The sequence below is a fragment of the Semicossyphus pulcher genome, unplaced genomic scaffold (genome assembly GCF_022749685.1).
Source record: "Semicossyphus pulcher isolate SPU_LCO1_2020_fin unplaced genomic scaffold, fSemPul1.0.p SCAF_8, whole genome shotgun sequence".
In the NCBI taxonomy this organism is placed as follows: domain Eukaryota; kingdom Metazoa; phylum Chordata; class Actinopteri; order Labriformes; family Labridae; genus Semicossyphus; species Semicossyphus pulcher.
The window spans coordinates 13847890-13874204 of record NW_027211759.1 but is presented as its reverse complement, the minus strand read 5'-3'; the positions used below and the strand labels follow the sequence as shown (position 1 = coordinate 13874204).

The 26315-nt window shown below is 43.9% G+C and overlaps 1 protein-coding gene across 1 annotated transcript in view; it reads left to right on the top strand.

Annotated features, from left to right (window-relative positions):
* Positions 1-2060: 2060 nt before the first annotated feature.
* Positions 2061-26315, top strand: part of muc5.1 (mucin 5.1, oligomeric mucus/gel-forming) — a 30067-nt gene continuing 5812 nt past the window's right edge. Inside the window, exons 1-30 of the mRNA XM_069686063.1 lie at positions 2061-2131; positions 2305-2343; positions 2428-2689; positions 2765-2879; positions 4470-4560; positions 4642-4748; positions 4833-5046; positions 5171-5296; positions 6386-6503; positions 6584-6722; positions 6833-6937; positions 7493-7562; positions 7680-7817; positions 7920-8084; positions 8165-8259; positions 8380-8506; positions 8627-8882; positions 9499-9548; positions 9658-9758; positions 9855-10006; positions 10122-10260; positions 10338-10439; positions 10528-10707; positions 10785-11024; positions 11142-11298; positions 11437-11565; positions 11800-11950; positions 12730-12773; positions 12867-13070; positions 13185-25922. Of these exons, the coding sequence (XP_069542164.1) occupies positions 2068-2131; positions 2305-2343; positions 2428-2689; positions 2765-2879; positions 4470-4560; positions 4642-4748; positions 4833-5046; positions 5171-5296; positions 6386-6503; positions 6584-6722; positions 6833-6937; positions 7493-7562; positions 7680-7817; positions 7920-8084; positions 8165-8259; positions 8380-8506; positions 8627-8882; positions 9499-9548; positions 9658-9758; positions 9855-10006; positions 10122-10260; positions 10338-10439; positions 10528-10707; positions 10785-11024; positions 11142-11298; positions 11437-11565; positions 11800-11950; positions 12730-12773; positions 12867-13070; positions 13185-25922 (16618 nt within the window). The 5' untranslated portion in view covers positions 2061-2067. The remainder of the gene's footprint in view (positions 2132-2304; positions 2344-2427; positions 2690-2764; positions 2880-4469; positions 4561-4641; positions 4749-4832; positions 5047-5170; positions 5297-6385; positions 6504-6583; positions 6723-6832; positions 6938-7492; positions 7563-7679; positions 7818-7919; positions 8085-8164; positions 8260-8379; positions 8507-8626; positions 8883-9498; positions 9549-9657; positions 9759-9854; positions 10007-10121; positions 10261-10337; positions 10440-10527; positions 10708-10784; positions 11025-11141; positions 11299-11436; positions 11566-11799; positions 11951-12729; positions 12774-12866; positions 13071-13184; positions 25923-26315) is intronic.

Sequence of the window (26315 nt, the reverse complement as noted above, 5' to 3'; positions counted from 1 at the left end):
GACTTGCACAGCCTGAATGGAGACGTGGTCCCCTACTCATACATGCATGTGGAGGAGTGTGGCTGCAGTCACACAGACTGCTCCAGAGCTGCTGGACAACATGCTCGCAGGAAGCTTCACACTGCTGCAATAAAACAGACACCAAGACATTAGCAAGTGTGGGAGGAAACAGGTTTCCCAAGTATTGTCTAAACTATCATTTCCTCTAAAATAACTCCAGATGTAAAGAAAGTTTAATCAGTAATGAAATAAAAATATTTTTGTCTCATCTCTTGTAGTGTCTCGTATTTGCCACTTTATTATGTATTGTGGTGTTTGTTGGTTTTTGTATTACCGTCTTTATTCATAGTTATGGTTGTGAATTGTAAAACAACATATATATCGATTAATATTTTAATAACGTCTGTTATTTCATATTCTAAATAGCCTTTACTAAGGCGTTGCCATGTTGCACTTTTGAAGCCAGAGTTTGTGCAGTAGAGATCGGCTGGTTGAGCTGTGACATTGACGTCCCGCTAGCTCTGCTTCCCTGAACACACATTTAACTTACAGAGAAAACGGCAAAAATCTGTTAGGTCAGCACAACCAGCAGCAGAACGGCTTCTTGCGTTTGTATGGAGATATGAAGATATTCACGGTTATGGAAAGTTCAATAACTGTAGTGTTAGTGTCAGTCACGTCTCCTCTCACCGTTCCTCCTCCACTCTGCTAATCCAGAACAGATCGTCTGCAGGAGTCGTATTTGTCAACAGAGCTGTCAATCATCCTTTTGACAGCATCAAATAACTAATTAAAACTAAACTTGTCAGCAAAATGGACATAAATCAGCATGATGTGTGTATTTTGATTTTATAGTTTGACTCATGTCCTATCTATTAACATGGAGGAGGCAGGCTTTATGACCTATACTGCAGCCAGTACTCAACACCTCATCCATCTCACAGTCTATGGTCACAACCCAAAGCTCATGACCACAGGTTTCAGTAGGAACGTATATCGAGTATTAAATGAAAAGCTTTTCCTTCTGGCTTCACTCCCTCTTTGCCAAGACCGTTGTGTGAGTCTAGTATGGTACATTTTTGCCCTACTTGTGAACTTGTGATCTCCGTAGGTTAGGCAGCACCTTACTGAAAACAAGGAGGGCAATCTACCTTTTTAATGGCAGAGAACGCTGGACTCCTGGTTGCTTCAAAGCTAGCTGAAAACTCCCCTTGTGTGCTAAAAGTCACAGTTTGATGAAGCCAACAGAATGACATCATCTGGAAAAACAGATGCACATTTGTGAGGTCCCCTACCTGGACACTCCATCCACTGGCTGCGCCTGAAGTTCTGTCCATGAATAGAACAAGAAAAATGGAGGGTGAACTTAAATAAAGACCCAAAGACCAGTTTTGTCAGTCTAAAATTATGTTTGATGATCAGTAAACATCTGTCAGAACATGGTTTCTGCAAGCTTTTGACAAATGTTTAGTCAATGTATAGTCCAGTGATATATGGATTAACTTTAAGATTTTACTTCATCGTAGTCATCTATGTCCTCTCTAAATATGTCGGCAAAATCCACAGCTTACAACGCTCTGGATCGTTGGCAAAAGTACACAGTTCTTGTGTACTTACAATAAATATACACTCATTTACCTGTCATAACAACCAGAACCAGAATAAAAGCGTTCCTTTATTAAAGCACGCTGAACTGCTCTGTAATAAAAGCAAACTGAACTTTATAGTAAGATATCTCATCCTAAATAGGGTATATATATATATATATATATATATTTTTTTTTTACCAAAGATGAACCTAAAAAGAGTCTGAGAGTGATTAACAGGATGCTTCTTGACGCAGAGAGATGGAGTGCGAGGGATCGTTTTCATAAGCCGCATCTTAATGGGTGTGATGCTAATACAGTCAGAAACCGCAAGGGTTGACACCCAATATGTCCTTTGTGCTCCTCCTAATCTGCAAACACCTAATGCGCTATAATACAAGACATAAGTTGTGTCTGGACCATTTGGTTCAACCGACCCTGTCAGAGCAGCATTTACTCAGGGATCATGAGAGCTACCAACATGCTACTTGAATGGGTGATACCGTGGTTCGGCCTGTGCCTGGGACTGACTGCAGCAGGCGGTGGTATGTACACTCAATGGGATACAACGAGTAATGTATCAAGTATAATGAACCAGATCCTAGGATATTTTTTTAATACTATGAATGTATTTTTGATGTGCATACTGGATAAAAGTCTGCTTTGTCTAACTTTATTAAAAATGTGCATTGACTGTATGAATGTCTTTATCTTTAAGAGGTGGACCAGGTGATGAAGAGGACACCAGTTATCAAAGGTAATTTTTTTGAAGGGTAAAAAATATCAAACAATTATCATGTAGAATTTTGAATTAATGTGTTTTTTTTCCTCCACAAACTAGAAGTAAAAACCATCCACACCGACCAATTCTGCAGCACATGGGGAAACTACCACTACAAGACTTTCGATGGAGATTTCTTCCACCTTCACTCCTCGTGCAACTACGTCCTGGTTTCTGATTGCAAGAGCGACTATGAGAGCTTCAACATTCAGGTCCAACGACAGGAGGGCAACAACGTCACCTCCATTAAAAAGGTCACAATGAGACTGGACGGGGTCGTCGTGGAGTTGGACAACACTGGTATCAAAGTCAGCGATAAAGTGTGAGTCTTTTTTCTAGAATGACTTATCTTTTGTACTAATTACAGTGAAGAATAATGCCTTTTTGTGCCTTGTAGTGTCACTCTACCGTACAGCCAGCACGGCATTTATATCGGAAAATCTATGTCTTATGTCAAAATCGAGGCAAAGCTGGGTTTGGAGGTCATATGGAACGAAGAGGACTCCATCTGGGTATGTATATTCATTGTGCTGCTTCGTCATCTAGTTGTGTCAACATACATCATGTTTAATATTCATTTAAATGTTATTTGAGTACAGACACAGAGCTCAGTAAATATACACACTACATTTAGTTTAACCACTGTTTGAGAGGGTAAAGGATTGACTCAGGTGGCATGACGATGAAACCTTATTAAATAAAAGGAAACAAACTGTGAGGGTTCAGTTTCCCAGTAAAAAAAAAAGAACTTTAAACTTAATCTTGGATAAAAAACTAAAACAGCCTCCCATTTAAGTCGTACCCTTGATGCTTTTCATGCATGGAAAAAGATCACCGACTCTAAACAAGAACAGAAAAACAACAAACAATGGCCAACTTTTTCATCACTTAATGAATCATGAATTCACAAACAAGTCATTATTATTTCATAATTTCTTGAAACTGAAAAGAAGAAATTACTTCAGTATATGACTTTCAATCTCTGTGTCTTCATTTCCACCTCAGTAACTTGTATTTGTAGCAGTAAATAGGTTTTATCTTGTACTTTATCCATTAATTATAATGGATACACGTCATTTTTGATACTGCGCGCTTTGATGTAGAGGTGTTTTCATTTCAAATGTCCCACTGTAACCAAAGACATTCAGGCAGCGATATTAATTAATATATATTAAGGCTGCTGTGAGGAACTTTAAGTTTGTGTTGATTTTGGCGCCCCCTGTGGACAAAGCCCTACCCCTGTCTCTTTGCTGACTTTGTCCTGTACATGCTTAAGTGGTGCTTTTTAACAAAAAATCTCATCCTGCATATGTCACTCATCACTCACTTTAAATGTAAAACTTTTGCCCTGGAAAATGTAAACAAAGGCAGCGTGCAGTTAATCTCTTTGTCTGACACTTACCCCACCGGCCGGCAGTTTCAGTCATTAAAAATAACTATATAGAAATAATCAATGTTGTCGCTGATGGTCTGGTTTGCTCTTGTAGGTCATATAGAGTCATCAGAATTAATTTCAGTCTGTTTCATAGCCAGTGAAAAACTCCTCACAGGAGCTTTAATAAATATTAGTACGTATAATAGAGAGGAGGACAGAGGCGGCGAAGTGGTAATTTGAGCATGAGATGTTCCGCTGTATAAATTTCAGTTTAGTGAAGTGTATGAACTGTAGACTGGAGTCCTTGTTTACAGTGACAGACAGAAAGCAACAGCTACGTGTATCATTTATAAATTATGGGGACAATAGGAACAGTTCATTTATTTCTGCATATTGGTACGCTACCATCCCTACCCAATTCTACGCCCTTGCTTACAGAGACAATATTCAAGTAACAAATGCAACCAGCAAGGAAGGAGGGTAACTCCTGCAAACAGGAGCACAAACATCAGGATCAGGGATCACATTTTAATTATTTCAACTTTCAGCACAATCTCTACATAAGTCTACCCTCTCATGGTGGAATCATCCTACTTCTTAAAAAGTCCTCACCATTAGACAACCTGCAAAACTGTCATGGGAAGAATTTCACATCTTTATTTTTAGTTAAGAGCTTTCCTCTTCATTTCTACATGTCAATCAATTCTACTTTTCACCTGGTTTTAAGGTTGAGCTGGATTCAAAACACCAGAATCAGACCTGTGGCCTGTGTGGTGATTTCAACGGCGTCCAGATTTATGATGAGTTTATCAAAGCAGGTAAGTACTAAATAATAAAGCTCCACACAATCCTCACAAAATATGCATATTTGCTAAATAGACTTTCTCGTCGGGAAACAGGGTCGTCTGTAGATCTTGAAGAATTTGGGGAGACCTGGAAAGTCAACAATCCTGATGAAAGCTGTGATGAAATCTCTGATACTGAAGGTCAAACCTGTGAAAAGCAGGTATGTGATAAAAGATTTCCCTCAAATAATTCCACATACAACATCAAGATGCGATTTAAATAGATTATGTTCAATGACCCGCAGAAAGACCTCTGTGAGAACTTGCTGTCAGGACCTGCTTTCGTCAGCTGTCAGGACCTGATTGATACCGACTCCTTCATCAAAGCCTGTGTGAAGGACCTGTGCCACTGCAACAGCAACAGCACCTCGTGCTTGTGTTCGACTGTGTCCGAGTTCTCCCGTCAGTGCGCTCATGCAGGCGGGAAACCACAGAAATGGAAGACCACACAGCTGTGTTGTAAGAGCAGCTATCAAATCATCTACATGTTTCAGCTTGGATGTTTTCACTGTATCATCAAATCATATCAAAATGACTGTTTCTAAATCTTGTGCGTGCGTGCTTGTGTGTGTGTGTTAAATAGCAAAAACATGCCCTTTCAACATGGAGTATCAGGAGTGTGGCAGTCCCTGCACTGACACCTGCAGGAACCCCCAGAGAAGCCAAGTGTGTGATGATCATTGTGTCGATGGATGCTTCTGTCCTTCTGGTAAGTCTCCAGATTTTTGTACACAGACTTTAGTGCGTTTCCCCCCCCCCAATTTAAATAAGTGATTATTTAATTAATTGTTTGTTTTTTCATCATTAATTTCTGCTCATGTCTTTGGCGACTAATGTGCAGAATTAGCAGGCCTACTTCATGCTGTTAAATTACTTTGAAGTTGGTGTAAAAACAGAAGCTGACAGTGTGGCTTTAGCGGCAGGCCAACACCTGTGTTTGGTTTTACTTGCTGCCTGCAAATACTGTACTAATGTTGACATGTGAAGATTGTTAGGTTAGCACATTCATTACATTAGCCCTTGTTCTTTAAACACTCTCCTACAATGATGATGCTACATTGGACGTAACTTCAGCTAACGTCAGTGTATCAATGTGCTTCAACCCGACCGTGCAGGCTGAACTGCAAATTAAAGTGACATATGTCAGGCCATTAACAGTCAAATCTAAATAAGGTGCTTGGATGTATCACAGTTTTTGGATGAAGATATGTGGATAGACTTAATTTAGACCTTCCTTACAAGAGTAAAATAACAAAAAACTGTTGTTGTTTTTTTACATTGGCAGTACATATATATATTTATGATTAGGGATGTTCATAATTGACTGTTCAATTGATAACCGACAAAACAAATAGACTACACTTTAGTGGGACGCCCAGGTACAGTTTGTTGGGAGAAGGGGGCAAATGAAGCGTAGCAAGGTGAGCACATATTTGTCGTTTGTGAATCAAAAACTAAAGTAAGGGTTAGCACAGTTAGAATGATGAAATACTGTATTGACTTTTATAATTGTTGTGCCTCGATTGTACATGTAAAAATACAGAAAAACATTTATAACATAATTAATTAAAGGGGTCACAGACATAAACTCATTATAAAAAGTAAGTTTGTAGTCTAACTGTCAGATGTACGTCTCTTCGGACAAAAGCGTCTGCTAAATGAAACTGTAACATTGTAACACTCTCAAATCTTACCATCCCTATTTAGGACCCTTACTGGGTTTGCGTTGTGTAGAGCAGATTATTTTTGAGTTACTTTAGTTCATTTTAACCACTCATATCATTCTGTTTCTCCAAAGGGACTGTCTTCGATGACATCACACAGAGCGGGTGTGTTGCTGTTGGCCAGTGCTCCTGCTTACACAATGGCAAGCCGTACAAACCAGGAGAATCATACTCAACGGCATGTAAAAAATGGTAATCCCTTTACTTTCTTCACTGTAATGTTTACATGATGTGTACTTAAGCCGTCAGAACTGACTGAACTCTGTTGGCAGCACCTGTACCCAGGGTCAGTGGAGCTGTAAGGATGAGGATTGTCCTGGTACCTGCTCCGTGCTGGCTGGCTCCCACATCTCCACCTACGATGATAAAACATACACTTTCCATGGAGACTGCTCTTATGTTCTCACAAAGGTGAGGCATGCAAACTTAGATTATTTCATCCTTTAATTCACAAACAAAACCAGAATACCTGCTGGTAAGCAAACAGTGATTAAGTGTATTTTTTATCTTCTTAACTTTAGGAAACTAAAGGGACTTTTAGCGTCCTTGGTGACCTGGCCGGATGTGACAAATCTCCTAAATCAACCTGCCTGACTGCAGTCACTCTTCTACTGCCCGACCAAGTGGTAAGATTACAGTGATAATGGTTCTTTCCTAATAAATTGTAATTTACTTATAGGAATTTCTTCTTTTTATATCTGCCTTAGATGTATATATTTAGCACCACATTATTATATCATATTTTATATATATTATATGTCTTATACATTCATTTTTCACCCTTTTTAAATGGAGCCCCATCGCAAAATAATTTGACACAATTGTACTTATATAACTGGAGCAATGTTAATTTGGTTAACAACAATAATAATGTTCGTAAACGAGACGTTGACGAGCTAAAAATAGATCGTTGATGATAAAAACTCTATTTTCTCAAGAGAGAAAACATTTTGACTAAAATGCAAAGACATTTTATTGACTAAAACTGAACTAAAATATTTTGAGTTTTCGTCGACTAAAACTATGTGATGTGATAAATACGTATTTTCGTCTGAAGACTAAGACCATGACTAAAGCTAAAATAGCTGCCAAAATTAACACTGAACCGGACTGACAATAAACATCTTGAATCTTGAATCTGAGTGTTTAACACTGATATTGTCATTTCCTCCCCGCTGCAGATGGTTGTAGTTGAAGCCAGCGGACAGGTTTTTTATAACAAACAGACCTCTAAACTGCCGTTTGTCAGGGGTGAGCAGTTTGACCTTTAAAGTTTTTCTTCCTCTTTAAAATCACATCATAGAACTGCGTTTGCTCAAGGGAAGAAGTCTCTTTTTTAAGTGTGAAAACATTGTTTTGCCCCTGCAGATGACGTAACCATCTTCAGCCCATCAACATTCTTCATCGTAATCAGCACCTCCTATGGGCTTCTTCTTGAGGTTCAGCTAACACCCATTATGCAGGTCTACATCAAAGCCAGTTTGTCCAATAAAGGAAAACTCAAGGGTGTGTTGTACTTCTTGAACGCTCTAGACTGTTACATCAAATATCTTCCTTTTAAGTCAATATTTTATTAGGTATTAATTCAAAGTCATTTTCTTCATCCAGGCCTTTGTGGAGATTTTAATGATGTGGAAGCTGATGACTTTAAAACGACAAACGGATTGATCGAAGGAACGGCTGGGATGTTTGCCAACTCATGGAAGACCAAAACAAGCTGCCCTGATGTGACAAATAGACTCAGTGATCCATGTACTTCAAGTGTAACCAAGGGTAGGTGAAAGACATCCTGCTCTATATCGTGTCATTCTTCACAACAGCCTGCCATTTAACATGTCGTTCTGTTTCTGTAGAGAAATATGCCAAACACTGGTGCTCCATGCTGTCAGACCCGAACGGGATTTTCTCTAAGTGCCATTCTGAAATAAACCCAGACGACTATGAAGCTGTAAGCAGTGATTCATTTTTATGTGCAGTAGAATGTGTGTAAAATATGTGTAATGTCTGTGTGTTTATTTACCTGCACATTTCAACTATTAATATAACCAATGGCTGCTTTTCTCTACAGTCTTGTATTTATGACACTTGCGCCTGTGAGAACAGTGAGGAGTGCATGTGTGCTGCTTTATCCTCCTATGTCCATGCATGTGCCGCTGTGGGTGTCTTACTGAGCGGATGGAGGGACACCACATGCAGTAAGTTAAAGCCAAACCATCTAATGTGAAGTGAATGAAAGTGAACAGATATCTGTTTATAATTTATAACCCTAACACGTTTATAACACTAAATGAACTTTTTTTTTTTTTATCCGAAAGAGAAATACACGACTAGATGCCCCTCTAACCTTGTGTATGGCTACCAAATGGAAAGCTGTGGACGCACCTGTCGCTCTCTAAGTCAGTCAGACTTAACATGTGGGGTTGAATTCACCCCTCTTGATGGCTGCGGCTGTGCTAAAGGAACTTACCTAAACGAGAAGGGAGAGTGTGTGCCAGCCTCAAAATGCCCCTGTTATATGGAAGACAAATTGGTACGGCCCGGCCATGTCACGAGGGTCCAAGGACGAACCTGGTGAGGATTTAAACATTTCCATTGACACTGACATTTTCTTTAAATAGATCATTTTGAGTATATCTCATGCTTTTATTTCTCAGCTGCGGCCAGCATTGAGAGGTGAGAAGGCAGGAGAATAACTTGGCCTGTTGAGATTCACGTTCGGTTCTTAAACACCCAAGAAATCAGGGTCTACCATGGCTTTTATTTTTAGAGCAGAAATCATCGTAGATTAGTCAGAATCACAGTTCCAGGTGCAAATGTATGGGTCCATTTGGTTAACTTTTGAGATAAATATCCAGCACAGTGTATTATTTTTCCTAACATATGTAGGATTTGGTTTCCCATTGTGAAATAAACAGCAGAATTAAGGTTCTAAGCTGTACAAAACTGTTCAATGGCAGTAGCCTCCATTACTGCTCATAAACAAGCAAGGACAGTTGTGCTGCACTTTCATGTACTTTGCTACGGATGTAACATGGGGCCCAATAACTTAATGACTTTACCAGTTGGTAACCACAGTTGTAGATTGTTTTTGCTTGATTAATACATGTAGAAAAAAAACGAGCAAGACATAATGAGAAAATGTATTTCTCCTCTTGTTTCATCTTTCCTGTCTTTCGATGCATTTCAGCTCATGTCATAGTGGAAAACTAAGCTGTACAGGAAGCAGCATCAGTGAATGTAAGTACAAAGCATTCAGATGTCATAGTAACCCTTCATATCGAAGCAAAGTGTGAGCATAACCATAAATACAGTGGTGTCCTTTGTAACACATTATAATTTTCATCAGCATGCACCAGTCCAATGTTTTTCTTCAACTGCTCAAGCGCAAAGCCAGGTTCAAAGGGATCCGAGTGTCAACAAAGCTGCCAGACGCTGGAAACAGAATGTGTAAGATAAAAACCCTGGTTCATGACTGTTGTTGAATTCATACAAAAGTAAACTAAATAAGCAGAATCTTTAATATGTTGAATTTATGCTGTATAGGTCAGCAAACTGTGTATCTCAGGCTGTGTATGTCCTGCTGGCCTGCTGTCAGATGGTAAAGGAGGCTGTATTGCAGAGGAGAACTGTCCCTGCACATATCATGGAGAATCCTATAAATCTGGACAGACTGTCACTGTGGACTGCAATACTTGGTGAGCTCTTGAATGGTTTCCACACAAATATATAGCATTTCCAGTTTACTGTTGTGTTTTGTTTTTTAATTGGACAAATATATGTTCACATTACCCCATGTGTTTAAAATCACAGCACTTGCAAAAGCAGAAAATGGAAATGTACTGAGCGTCAGTGTGATGGAACCTGTACCATATACGGAGAGGGGCATTACATCACTTTCGATGAAAAGAAATTCTCTTTCAATGGGGACTGTGGCTACGTTTTCACTCAGGTACAGAACAAACTCATGTTCAGGCTTTGATATTTGTCAAAAGTCAGTTTTGTGAAGCTGACATCAATGTCTTGCAGGATCACTGTGGGGACGATGGCACCTTCAGGGTCCTTACTGAGAGTATCCCGTGTGGAACAACTGAGAGCATCTGCTCCACTGCTATCAAGCTCTACTTAGGGGTACATAAAACTATTACAAGCATTTTAAATCATTTTGAAGGACTGAAAATGTGTGCAGTTACAAATGAGCATGTTTTGTTTCTTTTAGAACAATGAAATTGTTCTTTCAGAGGAAGATGTCAAAGTTATGAAGCAAAGCAAAGGGGAGGACATACCCTATCAAGTCCACACTATCGGTATATATCTTGTCATTGAGGCAAAGAATGGCCTTGTTCTCATTTGGAATAAGAAGACGACACTCATGATCAAACTCAGCTCTACATTCAAGGTTGGTGAACAAATATACAGGCATTTAGCTAAATATTAATAAGTTTAAACCATTAACTAGATGCTCTTCTATTCCAGGGAAAAGTCTGCGGTCTGTGTGGGAATTACGATGGAAATATCAAGAATGATTTCACCACCAGAAACAAAGAAGTTGTGGTTGAAGCCCATGAGTTCGGAAACAGCTGGAAAGTGTCACCTACCTGCCCTGATGCAAACGCACTAAAAAATCCATGCATTCTGTACTCACACAGGCAGGCATGGGCATTAAAACACTGCAGCATTATCAGCAGTAAAGTATTTGCTGCTTGCCATTCAAAGGTATAAATAAAACCACTGTAATTACAAATTCATTATGATCAGTTTAGTGTTTACACAATGACTTTCTGTATAATTGGCCAGCAGAACATTGCATTAACAACAATTTATTTCATAAAGGTGGATCCACACAACTATTATGAGGCCTGTGTGAGAGACACATGTGCCTGCAATACAGGAGGAGATTGTGAGTGTTTCTGCTCAGCTGTTGCAGCCTATGCAGCAGCCTGTAATAAGGCGGGGGCCTGTGTGAAATGGAGAACTCCCACTATCTGCCGTGAGTGTTTGTTGTTGTGTCAATTTTATAATTACATTTGTCACTTTTATTGAAACCAGAGTATAATTTATAAGACATTAATCATGATTAAGTAATCATTTCTTGTATCTAATAAATGGCTTTCTTTTGTTTCTTTAGCTCTTTTCTGTGATTTCTACAACCCTGATGGAGAGTGTGAATGGCACTATGAACCATGTGGAAAACCATGCATGAAGACTTGCAAGAATCCATCTGGAAAGTGTTACAATCAGATTCCTGCATTAGAAGGTACAAATGACATAAAAGTGGTAGTGTACGTAATCCATGGGCTATAATTATTTAGGAAGTTGATGTGCAAGGCATGGTCTTTTGTAGTAAAGCCCATCAGTTAAGGGTTATTGAGCTCACTGTCCTGAAATTGAAGTCTCATTCATTTTTACTGGCTGGTTTACTGGTTTGGACAAGACTTCCTGTACCTATGTGTGAGTTTTGCACTTAACTGTACCATTAAACTTCTTTAAGGCTGTTATCCAAGTTGCCCACCTGAACGGTCCTATTTGGAAGAAGTTACAATGAAATGTGTGCAGAAAGAGGAATGTGGCTGCTATGATAACGACGGCAAGCATTATAAAGAAGGAGAGCTCCTGCCTCCAAATGAAAACTGTTACAAATGGTAGGAAACTTTTCAATTACATACTGCTGCTGTTGGTGTAAAAGTGAATGAAGACTTTTATATTGTTTTTGTAAAAGCTGACATAATGAAACAAGCTTATCAGATTAAATAAGTCTGTGAATTAACACTTAATAATAATGTAAAGAATAGAATACAGTTAAAATGGAGAAGTAAGAAATAACTTCAAACATGGTGATTCATAATTAGTAAGTCATGTAATGCAATTCTTACAAAACAAATATTGATATCTATATGATTAATTTCAGGTAGGTAGGTAGGTAGATAGGTATGTGGGTGGATGGATAGATTGATGGTCAAAATGGTATTGTAATTAAAAAAGTTGAGGACCAGGCAGTATTTTGTGCAGACACCACAACAATTATTTATAAGCACAGAGAGAGGTTTAAATTGATAGAAAGAAAACAGTCTATCAGCCATGAATAACTGTCTCTTGACTGTGTGCAGTGTTATATTTAGATTATACAGATTGATCACATGTCAGCTCTTTGGAGATTGTAGAATTATAGTGGAAAATTTTGCAAAACAAAGGGGGTTTATCTCAGTTAACGTGCTCTGGGCTGGCAAGCAGCTGACCACACAAAAGACAAAAGACACTTATTCTCTCCACCAAAATAAGGCACACCACACCCATTAATATGCCACAGGAAAAAAATTGCTTGCTGCTTGGATACTATATTCATTGCCTTGCGCCAACAACAAAATACTAACCCAAATGTTCATAAATTGTTAAAACTATGCTTCTTCCATTTACATTTCAGTTATTGTTCTTCAACAAAGGCAGAGTGTGACTATGATGTCCAAGGTGAGCATAGTTATGACTATTCTGTTATTTATCATACCACACAAATTAGTTAAAAAAGACAGTACTAAGAATCTATATATTTCTTGTTTTCAGCGTGCACTTGCTCATACAAAGGACATATATATGAATATGGAGATACAGTATATAACACACATGATGGAGATGGCAGCTGTATCACTGCTGTTTGTGCAGAAAATGGAAATATAAACAAAACCATTGAGACTTGCTCTACAACTGCATCCACAACCCCCCTTCGACCAACAACACCACACTTTGTTTTTGACACTACAACTACTGGTAAGAATGAAAGGTTAACAATTAGCATCCAAGATTTGGAACATTTCTTATGAGTGGATTTTGATTCTTTTAAGACTAGATGACTTAACCAGCTTTGTTTTTTAAAAATCACAGAAAAGTCAACTACATCAACGAGCCACATTTCCACAACCCCTTTCCCTCCTCCAAGTACCACAGAACAACCCACCACAACCACTACAATCACAGAAAAGCCAAGCACAACAACCAGAGAAAAGCCCACCACAACAACAGCAACAACCACAGAAAGTCCCACCACCATAGCCACGGAGAGGCCCAGCACCACTGCTGGCCCAACTGCAACAACGACAGCGGTCACAGAAAAATCAACCACAACACCAACTGAAAAGCCCAGTACCCCAACAGAACAGTCCACCACCACAACTACACCAAAATCCACCACTGCCACAGAACAGCCCACCACAACAACAACAACCACAGTGAAGTCCAGCACTAGTGCCGGCCCAATTATAACAACTACAGCGGTCACAGAAAAATCAACCACAACACCAACTGAAAAGCCCAGTCCCCCAACAGAACAGTCCACCACCACAACTACACCAAAATCCACCATTGCCACAGAACAGCCCACCACAACCACTACAGTCACAGGAAAACTAACCACAACAACCAGAGAAAAGCCCGTCACAACAACAGCAACAACCACAGAAAGTCCCACCACCATAGCCACGGAGAGGCCCAGCACCACTGCTGGCCCAACTGCAACAACTACAGCGGTCACAGAGAAATCAACCACAACACCAACTGAAAAGCCCAGTCCCCCAACAGAACAGTCCACCACCACAACTACACCAAAATCCACCACTGCCACAGAACAGCCCACCACAACCACTACAGTCACAGAAAAACCAACCACAACAATTAAAGGCTGCTTTGTTTGTACGTGGTCGTCTTGGAACAACAATGATTACCCTGGATTTGATGGAGATGATGGAGATTATGAACCTATTGAAAAAATTACTAATATAGATCTGAGCGTTTGCAGTAAACCTCTAGAAATAGAGTGTAGAGCAAAAGAATTTAAATCAACGCCTTTGAATGAACTTAATCAAAAAGTAACATGCAATTCAACAGTTGGACTACGCTGTAATAACAAAGATCAAGTGCTGCCTCCCATTTGTCATGACTATGAAATACGGGTCAAATGTTGCATCAACACTTGTGGGACTTCAACCGCAGAGACACCCTCTACAACACCAAGCAAAGAAACAATCGCCCCAACCACTACAAAATCAGTGACAACCACAGAAAAGATCGGCACTACCTCAGCTGCAGTTACAGAAAAACCCTCCACAACCACAGTCACAGAAAAACCCACCACAACAACAACCACAGAGAAGGCCAGCACTAGTGCCGGCCCAATTATAACAACTACAGCTGTCACAGAAAAATCAACCACAACACCAACTGAAAAGCCCAGTCCCCCAACAGAACAGCCCACGACCACAACAGTACAGCCCTCCACCACAACTACATCAAAATCCACCACTGCCACAGAACAGCCCACCACAACAACTACAGTCACAGAAAAACCCACCACAACAACAACCACAGAGAAGGCCAGCACTAGTGCCGGCCCAATTATAACAACTACAGCTGTCACAGAAAAATCAACCACAACACCAACTGAAAAGCCCAGTCCCCCAACAGAACAGTCCACCACCACAACTACACCAAAATCCACCATTGCCACAGAACAGCCCACCACAACCACTACAGTCACAGAAAAACCAACCACAACAACCAGAGAAAAGCCCACCACAACAACAGCAACAACCACAGAAAGTCCCACCACCATAGCCACGGAGAGTCCCAGCACCACTGCTGGTCCAACTGCAACAACTACAGCGGTCACAGAGAAATCAACCACAACACCAACTGAAAAGCCCAGTACCCCAACAGAACAGTCCACCACCACAACTACACCAAAATCCACCACTGCCACAGAACAGCCCACCACAACCACTACAGTCACAGAAAAACCAACCACAACAACCAGAGAAAAGCCCACCACAACAACAGCAACAACCACAGAAAGTCCCACCACCATAGCCACGGAGAGTCCCAGCACCACTGCTGGCCCAACTGCAACAACTACAGCGGTCACAGAGAAATCAACCACAACACCAACTGAAAAGCCCAGTACCCCAACAGAACAGTCCACCACCACAACTACACCAAAATCCACCACTGCCACAGAACAGCCCACCACAACAACAACAACCACAGGAAAACCAACCACAACAACCAGAGAAAAGCCCACCACAACAACAGCAACAACCACAGAAAGTCCCACCACCATAGCCACGGAGAGGCCCAGCACCACTGCTGGCCCAACTGCAACAACTACAGCGGTCACAGAGAAATCAACCACAACACCGACTGAAAAGCCCAGTACCCCAACAGAACAGTCCACCACCACAACTACACCAAAATCCACCACTGCCACAGAACAGCCCACCACAACAACAACCACAGAGAAGGCCAGCACCAGTGCCGGCCCAACTATAACAACTACAGCTGTCACAGAAAAATCAACAACAACACCAACTGAAAAGCCCAGTCCCCCAACAGAACAGTCCACCACCACAACTACACCAAAATCCACCATTGCCACAGAACAGCCCACCACAACCACTACAGTCACAGGAAAACTAACCACAACAACCAGAGAAAAGCCCACCACAACAACAGCAACAACCACAGAAAGTCCCACCACCATAGCCACGGAGAGGCCCAGCACCACTGCTGGCCCAACTGCAACAACTACAGCGGTCACAGAGAAATCAACCACAACACCGACTGAAAAGCCCAGTACCCCAACAGAACAGTCCACCACCACAACTACACCAAAATCCACCACTGCCACAGAACAGCCCACCACAACAACAACCACAGAGAAGGCCAGCACCAGTGCCGGCCCAACTATAACAACTACAGCTGTCACAGAAAAATCAACAACAACACCAACTGAAAAGCCCAGTCCCCCAACAGAACAGCCCACGACCACAACAGTACAGCCCTCCACCACAACTACATCAAAATCCACCACTGCCACAGAACAGCCCACCACAACAACTACAGTCACAGAAAAACCCACCACAACAACAACCACAGAGAAGGCCAGCACTAGTGCTGGCCCAATTATAACAACTACAGCTGTCACAGAAAAATCAACCACAACACCAACTGAAAAGCCCAGTCCCCCAACAGAACAGTCCACCACCACAACTACACCAAAATCCACCATTGCCACAGAACAGCCCACCACAACCACTACAGTCACAGAAAAACCAACCACAACAACCAGAGAAAAGCCCACCACAACAACAGCAACAACCACAGAAAGTCCCACCACCATAGCCACGGAGAGTCCCAGCACCACTGCTGGCCCAACTGCAACAACTACAGCGGTCACAGAAAAATCAACCACAACACCAACTGAAAAGCCCAGTCCCCCAACAGAACAGTCCACCACCACAACTACACCAAAATCCACCATTGCCACAGAACAGCCCACCACAACCACTACAGTCACAGGAAAACTAACCACAACAACCAGAGAAAAGCCCGTCACAACAACAGCAACAACCACAGAAAGTCCCACCACCATAGCCACGGAGAGGCCCAGCACCACTGCTGGCCCAACTGCAACAACTACAGCGGTCACAGAGAAATCAACCACAACACCAACTGAAAAGCCCAGTCCCCCAACAGAACAGTCCACCACCACAACTAAGCCAAAATCCACCACTGCCACAGAACAGCCCACCACAACCACTACAGTCACAGAAAAACCAACCACAACAATTAAAGGCTGCTTTGTTTGTACGTGGTCGTCTTGGAACAACAATGATTACCCTGGATTTGATGGAGATGATGGAGATTATGAACCTATTGAAAAAATTACTAATATAGATCTGAGCGTTTGCAGTAAACCTCTAGAAATAGAGTGTAGAGCAAAAGAATTTAAATCAACGCCTTTGAATGAACTTAATCAAAAAGTAACATGCAATTCAACAGTTGGACTACGCTGTAATAACAAAGATCAAGTGCTGCCTCCCATTTGTCATGACTATGAAATACGGGTCAAATGTTGCGTCAACACTTGTGGGACTTCAACCGCAGAGACACCCTCTACAACACCAAGCAAAGAAACAATCGCCCCAACCACTACAAAATCAGTGACAACCACAGAAAAGATCGGCACTACCTCAGCTGCAGTTACAGAAAAACCCTCCACAACCACAGTCACAGAAAAACCCACCACAACAACAACCACAGAGAAGGCCCGCACTAGTGCCGGCCCAATTATAACAGAGAAATCAACCACAACACCGACTGAAAAGCCCAGTACCCCAACAGAACAGTCCACCACCACAACTACACCAAAATCCACCACTGCCACAGAACAGTCCACCACAACAACAACAACCACAGGAAAACCAACCACAACAACCAGAGAAAAGCCCACCACAACAACAGCAACAACCACAGAAAGTCCCACCACCATAGCCACGGAGAGGCCCAGCACCACTGCTGGCCCAACTGCAACAACTACAGCGGTCACAGAGAAATCAACCACAACACCGACTGAAAAGCCCAGTACCCCAACAGAACAGTCCACCACCACAACTACACCAAAATCCACCACTGCCACAGAACAGCCCACCACAACCACTACAGTCACAGAAAAACCCACCACAACAACAACCACAGAAAAGGCCAGCACTAGTGCCGGCCCAATTATAACAACTACAGCGGTCACAGAAAAATCAACCACAACACCAACTAAAAAGCCCAGTACCCCAACAGAACAGTCCACCACCACAACTACACCAAAATCCACCACTGCCACAGAACAGCCCACCACAACAACAACAACCACAGGAAAACCAACCACAACAACCAGAGAAAAGCCCACCACAACAACAGCAACAACCACAGAAAGTCCCACCACCATAGCCACGGAGAGGCCCAGCACCACTGCTGGCTCAACTGCAACAACTACAGCGGTCACAGAGAAATCAACCACAACACCGACTGAAAAGCCCAGTACCCCAACAGAACAGTCCACCACCACAACTACACCAAAATCCACCACTGCCACAGAACAGCCCACCACAACCACTACAGTCACAGAAAAACCCACCACAACAACAACCACAGAAAAGGCCAGCACTAGTGCTGGCCCAATTATAACAACTACAGCTGTCACAGAAAAATCAACAACAACACCAACTGAAAAGCCCAGTCCCCCAACAGAACAGTCCACCACTACAACTACACCAAAATCCACCATTGCCACAGAACAGCCCACCACAACCACTACAGTCACAGGAAAACTAACCACAACAACCAGAGAAAAGCCCACCACAACAACAGCAACAACCACAGAAAGTCCACCCACCATAGCCACGGAGAGGCCCAGCACTAGTTCCGGCCCAATTATAACAACTACAGCTGTCACAGAAAAATCAACCACAACACCAACTGAAAAGCCCAGTACCCCAACAGAACAGTCCACCACCACAACTACACCAAAATCCACCACTGCCACAGAACAGCCCACCACAACAACAACAACCACAGGAAAACCAACCACAACAACCAGAGAAAAGCCCACCACAACAACAGCAACAACCACAGAAAGTCCCATCACCATAGCCACGGAGAGGCCCAGCACCACTGCTGGCCCAACTGCAACAACTACAGCTGTCACAGAGAAATCAACCACAACACCGACTGAAAAGCCCAGTACCCCAACAGAACAGTCCACCACCACAACTACACCAAAATCCACCACTGCCACAGAACAGCCCACCACAACAACAACCACAGAGAAGGCCAGCACTAGTGCCGGCCCAATTATAACAACTACAGCTGTCACAGAAAAATCAACCACAACACCAACTGAAAAGCCCAGTCCCCCAACAGAACAGTCCACCACCACAACTACACCAAAATCCACCATTGCCACAGAACAGCCCACCACAACCACTACAGTCACAGAAAAACCAACCACAACAACCAGAGAAAAGCCCACCACAACAACAGCAACAACCACAGAAAGTCCCACCACCATAGCCACGGAGAGTCCCAGCACCACTGCTGGTCCAACTGCAACAACTACAGCGGTCACAGAGAAATCAACCACAACACCAACTGAAAAGCCCAGTCCCACAACAGAACAGCCCTCCACCACAACTACATCAAAATCCACCACTTCCACAGAACAGCCCACCATAACAACAACAACCACAGAAAAGCCCACCACAACAGCCACAGAAAAGCCCACCACAACAACAGCAACAACCACAGAAAATCCTACCACCATAGCCACAGAGAGTCTAAGCACTAGTGCAGCCCCAAGAACAGGACAACAGAAAGGGACAGAAAACCCCACAACAACAACAACAACCACAGAAAGTCCAACCACAACAGCCACAGAGAGGCCCAGCAGTACTGCTGGCCCAACTGCAACAACTACAGCGGTCACAGAGAAATCAACCACAACACCAACTGAAAAGCCCAGTACCCCAACAGAACAGTCCACCACCACAACTACACCAAAATCCACCACTGCCACAGAACAGCCCACCACAACCACGACAGTCACAGGAAAACCAACCACAACAACAACCACAGTGAAGGCCAGCACTAGTGCCGGCCCAATTATAACAACTACAGCGGTCACAGAAAAATCAACCACAACACCAACTGAAAAGCCCAGTCCCCCAACAGAACAGTCCACCACCACAACTACACCAAAATCCACCATTGCCACAGAACAGCCCACCACAACCACTACAGTCACAGGAAAACTAACCACAACAACCAGAGAAAAGCCCACCACAACAACAGCAACAACCACAGAAAGTCCCACCACCATAGCCACGGAGAGGCCCAGCACCACTGCTGGCCCAACTGCAACAACTACAGCGGTCACAGAGAAATCAACCACAACACCAACTGAAAAGCCCAGTACCCCAACAGAACAGTCCACCACCACAACTACACCAAAATCCACCATTGCCACAGAACAGCCCACCACAACCACTACAGTCACAGGAATACTAACCACAACAACCAGAGGAAAGCCCACCACAACAACAGCAACAACCACAGAAAGTCCCACCACCATAGCCACGGAGAGGCCCAGCACCACTGCTGGCCCAACTGCAACAACTACAGCGGTCACAGAGAAATCAACCACAACACCGACTGAAAAGCCCAGTACCCCAACAGAACAGTCCACCACCACAACTACACCAAAATCCACCACTGCCACAGAACAGCCCACCACAACAACAACCACAGAGAAGGCCAGCACCAGTGCCGGCCCAACTATAACAACTACAGCTGTCACAGAAAAATCAACAACAACACCAACTGAAAAGCCCAGTCCCCCAACAGAACAGCCCACGACCACAACAGTACAGCCCTCCACCACAACTACATCAAAATCCACCACTGCCACAGAACAGCCCACCACAACAACTACAGTCACAGAAAAACCCACCACAACAACAACCACAGAGAAGGCCAGCACTAGTGCCGGCCCAATTATAACAACTACAGCTGTCACAGAAAAATCAACCACAACACCAACTGAAAAGCCCAGTCCCCCAACAGAACAGTCCACCACCACAACTACACCAAAATCCACCATTGCCACAGAACAGCCCACCACAACCACTACAGTCACAGAAAAACCAACCACAACAACCAGAGGAAAGCCCACCACAACAACAGCAACAACCACAGAAAGTCCCACCACCATAGCCACGGAGAGTCCCAGCACCACTGCTGGCCCAACTGCAACAACTACAGCGGTCACAGAGAAATCAACCACAACACCAACTGAAAAGCCCAGTACCCCAACAGAACAGTCCACCACCACAACTACACCAAAATCCACCACTGCCACAGAACAGCCCACCACAACAACAACAACCACAGGAAAACCAACCACAACAACCAGAGAAAAGCCCACCACAACAACAGCAACAACCACAGAAAGTCCCACCACCATAGCCACGGAGAGGCCCAGCACCACTGCTGGCCCAACTGCAACAACTACAGCGGTCACAGAGAAATCAACCACAACACCGACTGAAAAGCCCAGTACCCCAACAGAACAGTCCACCACCACAACTACACCAAAATCCACCACTGCCACAGAACAGCCCACCACAACAACAACCACAGAGAAGGCCAGCACCAGTGCCGGCCCAACTATAACAACTACAGCTGTCACAGAAAAATCAACAACAACACCAACTGAAAAGCCCAGTACCCCAACAGAACAGTCCACCACCACAACTACACCAAAATCCACCACTGCCACAGAACAGTCCACCACAACAACAACAACCACAGGAAAACCAACCACAACAACCAGAGAAAAGCCCACCACAACAACAGCAACAACCACAGAAAGTCCCACCACCATAGCCACGGAGAGGCCCAGCACCACTGCTGGCCCAACTGCAACAACTACAGCGGTCACAGAGAAATCAACCACAACACCAACTGAAAAGCCCAGTACCCCAACAGAACAGTCCACCACCACAACTACACCAAAATCCACCACTGCCACAGAACAGCCCACCACAACAACAACAACCACAGGAAAACCAACCACAACAACCAGAGAAAAGCCCACCACAACAACAGCAACAACCACAGAAAGTCCCACCACCATAGCCACGGAGAGGCCCAGCACCACTGCTGGCCCAACTGCAACAACTACAGCGGTCACAGAGAAATCAACCACAACACCGACTGAAAAGCCCAGTACCCCAACAGAACAGTCCACCACCACAACTACACCAAAATCCACCACTGCCACAGAACAGCCCACCAAAACCACTACAGTCACAGAAAAACCCACCACAACAACAACCACAGAAAAGGCCAGCACTAGTGCCGGCCCAATTATAACAACTACAGCGGTCACAGAAAAATCAACCACAACACCAACTAAAAAGCCCAGTACCCCAACAGAACAGTCCACCACCACAACTACACCAAAATCCACCACTGCCACAGAACAGCCCACCACAACAACAACAACCACAGGAAAACCAACCACAACAACCAGAGAAAAGCCCACCACAACAACAGCAACAACCACAGAAAGTCCCACCACCATAGCCACGGAGAGGCCCAGCACCACTGCTGGCTCAACTGCAACAACTACAGCGGTCACAGAGAAATCAACCACAACACCGACTGAAAAGCCCAGTACCCCAACAGAACAGTCCACCACCACAACTACACCAAAATCCACCACTGCCACAGAACAGCCCACCACAACCACTACAGTCACAGAAAAACCCACCACAACAACAACCACAGAAAAGGCCAGCACTAGTGCCGGCCCAATTATAACAACTACAGCTGTCACAGAAAAATCAACAACAACACCAACTGAAAAGCCCAGTCCCCCAACAGAACAGTCCACCACTACAACTACACCAAAATCCACCATTGCCACAGAACAGCCCACCACAACCACTACAGTCACAGGAAAACCAACCACAACAACCAGAGAAAAGCCCACCACAACAACAGCAACAACCACAGAAAGTCCACCCACCATAGCCACGGAGAGGCCCAGCACTAGTGCCGGCCCAATTATAACAACTACAGCTGTCACAGAAAAATCAACCACAACACCAACTGAAAAGCCCAGTACCCCAACAGAACAGTCCACCACCACAACTACACCAAAATCCACCACTGCCACAGAACAGCCCACCACAACAACAACAACCACAGGAAAACCAACCACAACAACCAGAGAAAAGCCCACCACAACAACAGCAACAACCACAGAAAGTCCCATCACCATAGCCACGGAGAGGCCCAGCACCACTGCTGGCCCAACTGCAACAACTACAGCGGTCACAGAGAAATCAACCACAACACCGACTGAAAAGCCCAGTACCCCAACAGAACAGTCCACCACCACAACTACACCAAAATCCACCACTGCCACAGAACAGCCCACCACAACAACAACCACAGAGAAGGCCAGCACTAGTGCCGGCCCAATTATAACAACTACAGCTGTCACAGAAAAATCAACCACAACACCAACTGAAAAGCCCAGTCCCCCAACAGAACAGTCCACCACCACAACTACACCAAAATCCACCATTGCCACAGAACAGCCCACCACAACCACTACAGTCACAGAAAAACCAACGACAACAACCAGAGAAAAGCCCACCACAACAACAGCAACAACCACAGAAAGTCCCACCACCATAGCCACGGAGAGTCCCAGCACCACTGCTGGTCCAACTGCAACAACTACAGCGGTCACAGAGAAATCAACCACAACACCAACTGAAAAGCCCAGTCCCCCAACAGAACAGTCCACCACCACAACTACACCAAAATCCACCATTGCCACAGAACAGCCCACCACAACCACTACAGTCACAGGAAAACTAACCACAACAACCAGAGGAAAGCCCACCACAACAACAGCAACAACCACAGAAAGTCCCACCACCATAGCCACGGAGAGGCCCAGCACCACTGCTGGCCCAACTGCAACAACTACAGCTGTCACAGAGAAATCAACCACAACACCGACTGAAAAGCCCAGTACCCCAACAGAACAGTCCACCACCACAACTACACCAAAATCCACCACTGCCACAGAACAGCCCACCACAACCACTACAGTCACAGAAAAACCCACCACAACAACAACCACAGAAAAGGCCAGCACTAGTGCCGGCACAATTATAACAACTACAGCGGTCACAGAAAAATCAACCACAACACCAACTAAAAAGCCCAGTACCCCAACAGAACAGTCCACCACCACAACTACACCAAAATCCACCACTGCCACAGAACAGCCCACCACAACAACAACAACCACAGGAAAACCAACCACAACAACCAGAGAAAAGCCCACCACAACAACAGCAACAACCACAGAAAGTCCCACCACCATAGCCACGGAGAGGCCCAGCACCACTGCTGGCTCAACTGCAACAACTACAGCGGTCACAGAGAAATCAACCACAACACCGACTGAAAAGCCCAGTACCCCAACAGAACAGTCCACCACCACAACTACACCAAAATCCACCACTGCCACAGAACAGCCCACCACAACCACGACAGTCACAGAAAAACCCACCACAACAACAACCACAGAAAAGGCCAGCACTAGTGCCGGCCCAATTATAACAACTACAGCGGTCACAGAAAAATCAACCACAACACCAACTAAAAAGCCCAGTACCCCAACAGAACAGTCCACCACCACAACTACACCAAAATCCACCACTGCCACAGAACAGCCCACCACAACAACAACAACCACAGGAAAACCAACCACAACAACCAGAGAAAAGCCCACCACAACAACAGCAACAACCACAGAAAGTCCCACCACCATAGCCACGGAGAGGCCCAGCACCACTGCTGGCTCAACTGCAACAACTACAGCGGTCACAGAGAAATCAACCACAACACCGACTGAAAAGCCCAGTACCCCAACAGAACAGTCCACCACCACAACTACACCAAAATCCACCACTGCCACAGAACAGCCCACCACAACCACTACAGTCACAGAAAAACCCACCACAACAACAACCACAGAAAAGGCCAGCACTAGTGCCGGCCCAATTATAACAACTACAGCTGTCACAGAAAAATCAACAACAACACCAACTGAAAAGCCCAGTCCCCCAACAGAACAGTCCACCACTACAACTACACCAAAATCCACCATTGCCACAGAACAGCCCACCACAACCACTACAGTCACAGGAAAACTAACCACAACAACCAGAGAAAAGCCCACCACAACAACAGCAACAACCACAGAAAGTCCCACCACCATAGCCACGGAGAGGCCCAGCACCACTGCTGGCCCAACTGCAACAACTACAGCGGTCACAGAGAAATCAACCACAACACCAACTGAAAAGCCCAGTACCCCAACAGAACAGTCCACCACCACAACTACACCAAAATCCACCACTGCCACAGAACAGCCCACCACAACAACAACCACAGAGAAGGCCAGCACCAGTGCCGGCCCAACTATAACAACTACAGCTGTCACAGAAAAATCAACCACAACACCAACTGAAAAGCCCAGTCCCCCAACAGAACAGTCCACCACCACAACTACACCAAAATCCACCACTGCCACAGAACAGCCCACCACAACCACTACAGTCACAGAAAAACCAACCACAACAGTTAAAGGCTGCTTTGTTTGTACGTGGTCGTCTTGGAACAACAATGATTACCCTGGATTTGATGGAGATGATGGAGATTATGAACCTATTGAAAAAATTACTAATATAGATCTGAGCGTTTGCAGTAAACCTCTAGAAATAGAGTGTAGAGCAAAAGAATTTAAATCAACGCCTTTGAATGAACTTAATCAAAAAGTAACATGCAATTCAACAGTTGGACTACGCTGTAATAACAAAGATCAAGTGCTGCCTCCCATTTGTCATGACTATGAAATACGGGTCAAATGTTGCGTCAACACTTGTGGGACTTCAACCGCAGAGACACCCTCTACAACACCAAGCAAAGAAACAATCGCCCCAACCACTACAAAATCAGTGACAACCACAGAAAAGATCGGCACTACCTCAGCTGCAGTTACAGAAAAATCAACCACAACACCAACTGGAAAGCCCAGTACCCCAACAGGACTATCTAGTACCACAATTTCCCCCTCAACTTCCCAGCCTCCCCTACCAGGCAGAACAACCTTATGTTTCTGCACGTACAGGGATCAAGTTTTCTCACCTGGTAAGCAGTGGACTATTGTCATAAAGTATTGTTCTAATCATTATAATCATTTTTTTGTCAAATCAACACCCGTCTTAACAACGTAGCCTAGCAAGCCTGATCACAACAGGTCACCTCTAATCGAAGTTGTTTATGCTCTGAGATCAATTGAATGTCTGACTGAATTTTGCAACCTTAATCAGAATCTACAATTTGAGTAGGCCCTCATTCTTTTTGGATCATGGACTTAACTCTTTTTTAACAACAAAACTGATGTGCATATCAGTAGTAATATGTCGTCCAAGAAAGCTTTATTCTCTTCTCAACAAAGCCAAGTTAACAGATAAGATACCTAAACTGGTTTAGTTTAGTAAGTTTAGTTACTATTTCCCAAACACTGTCGGTATTGGAAAC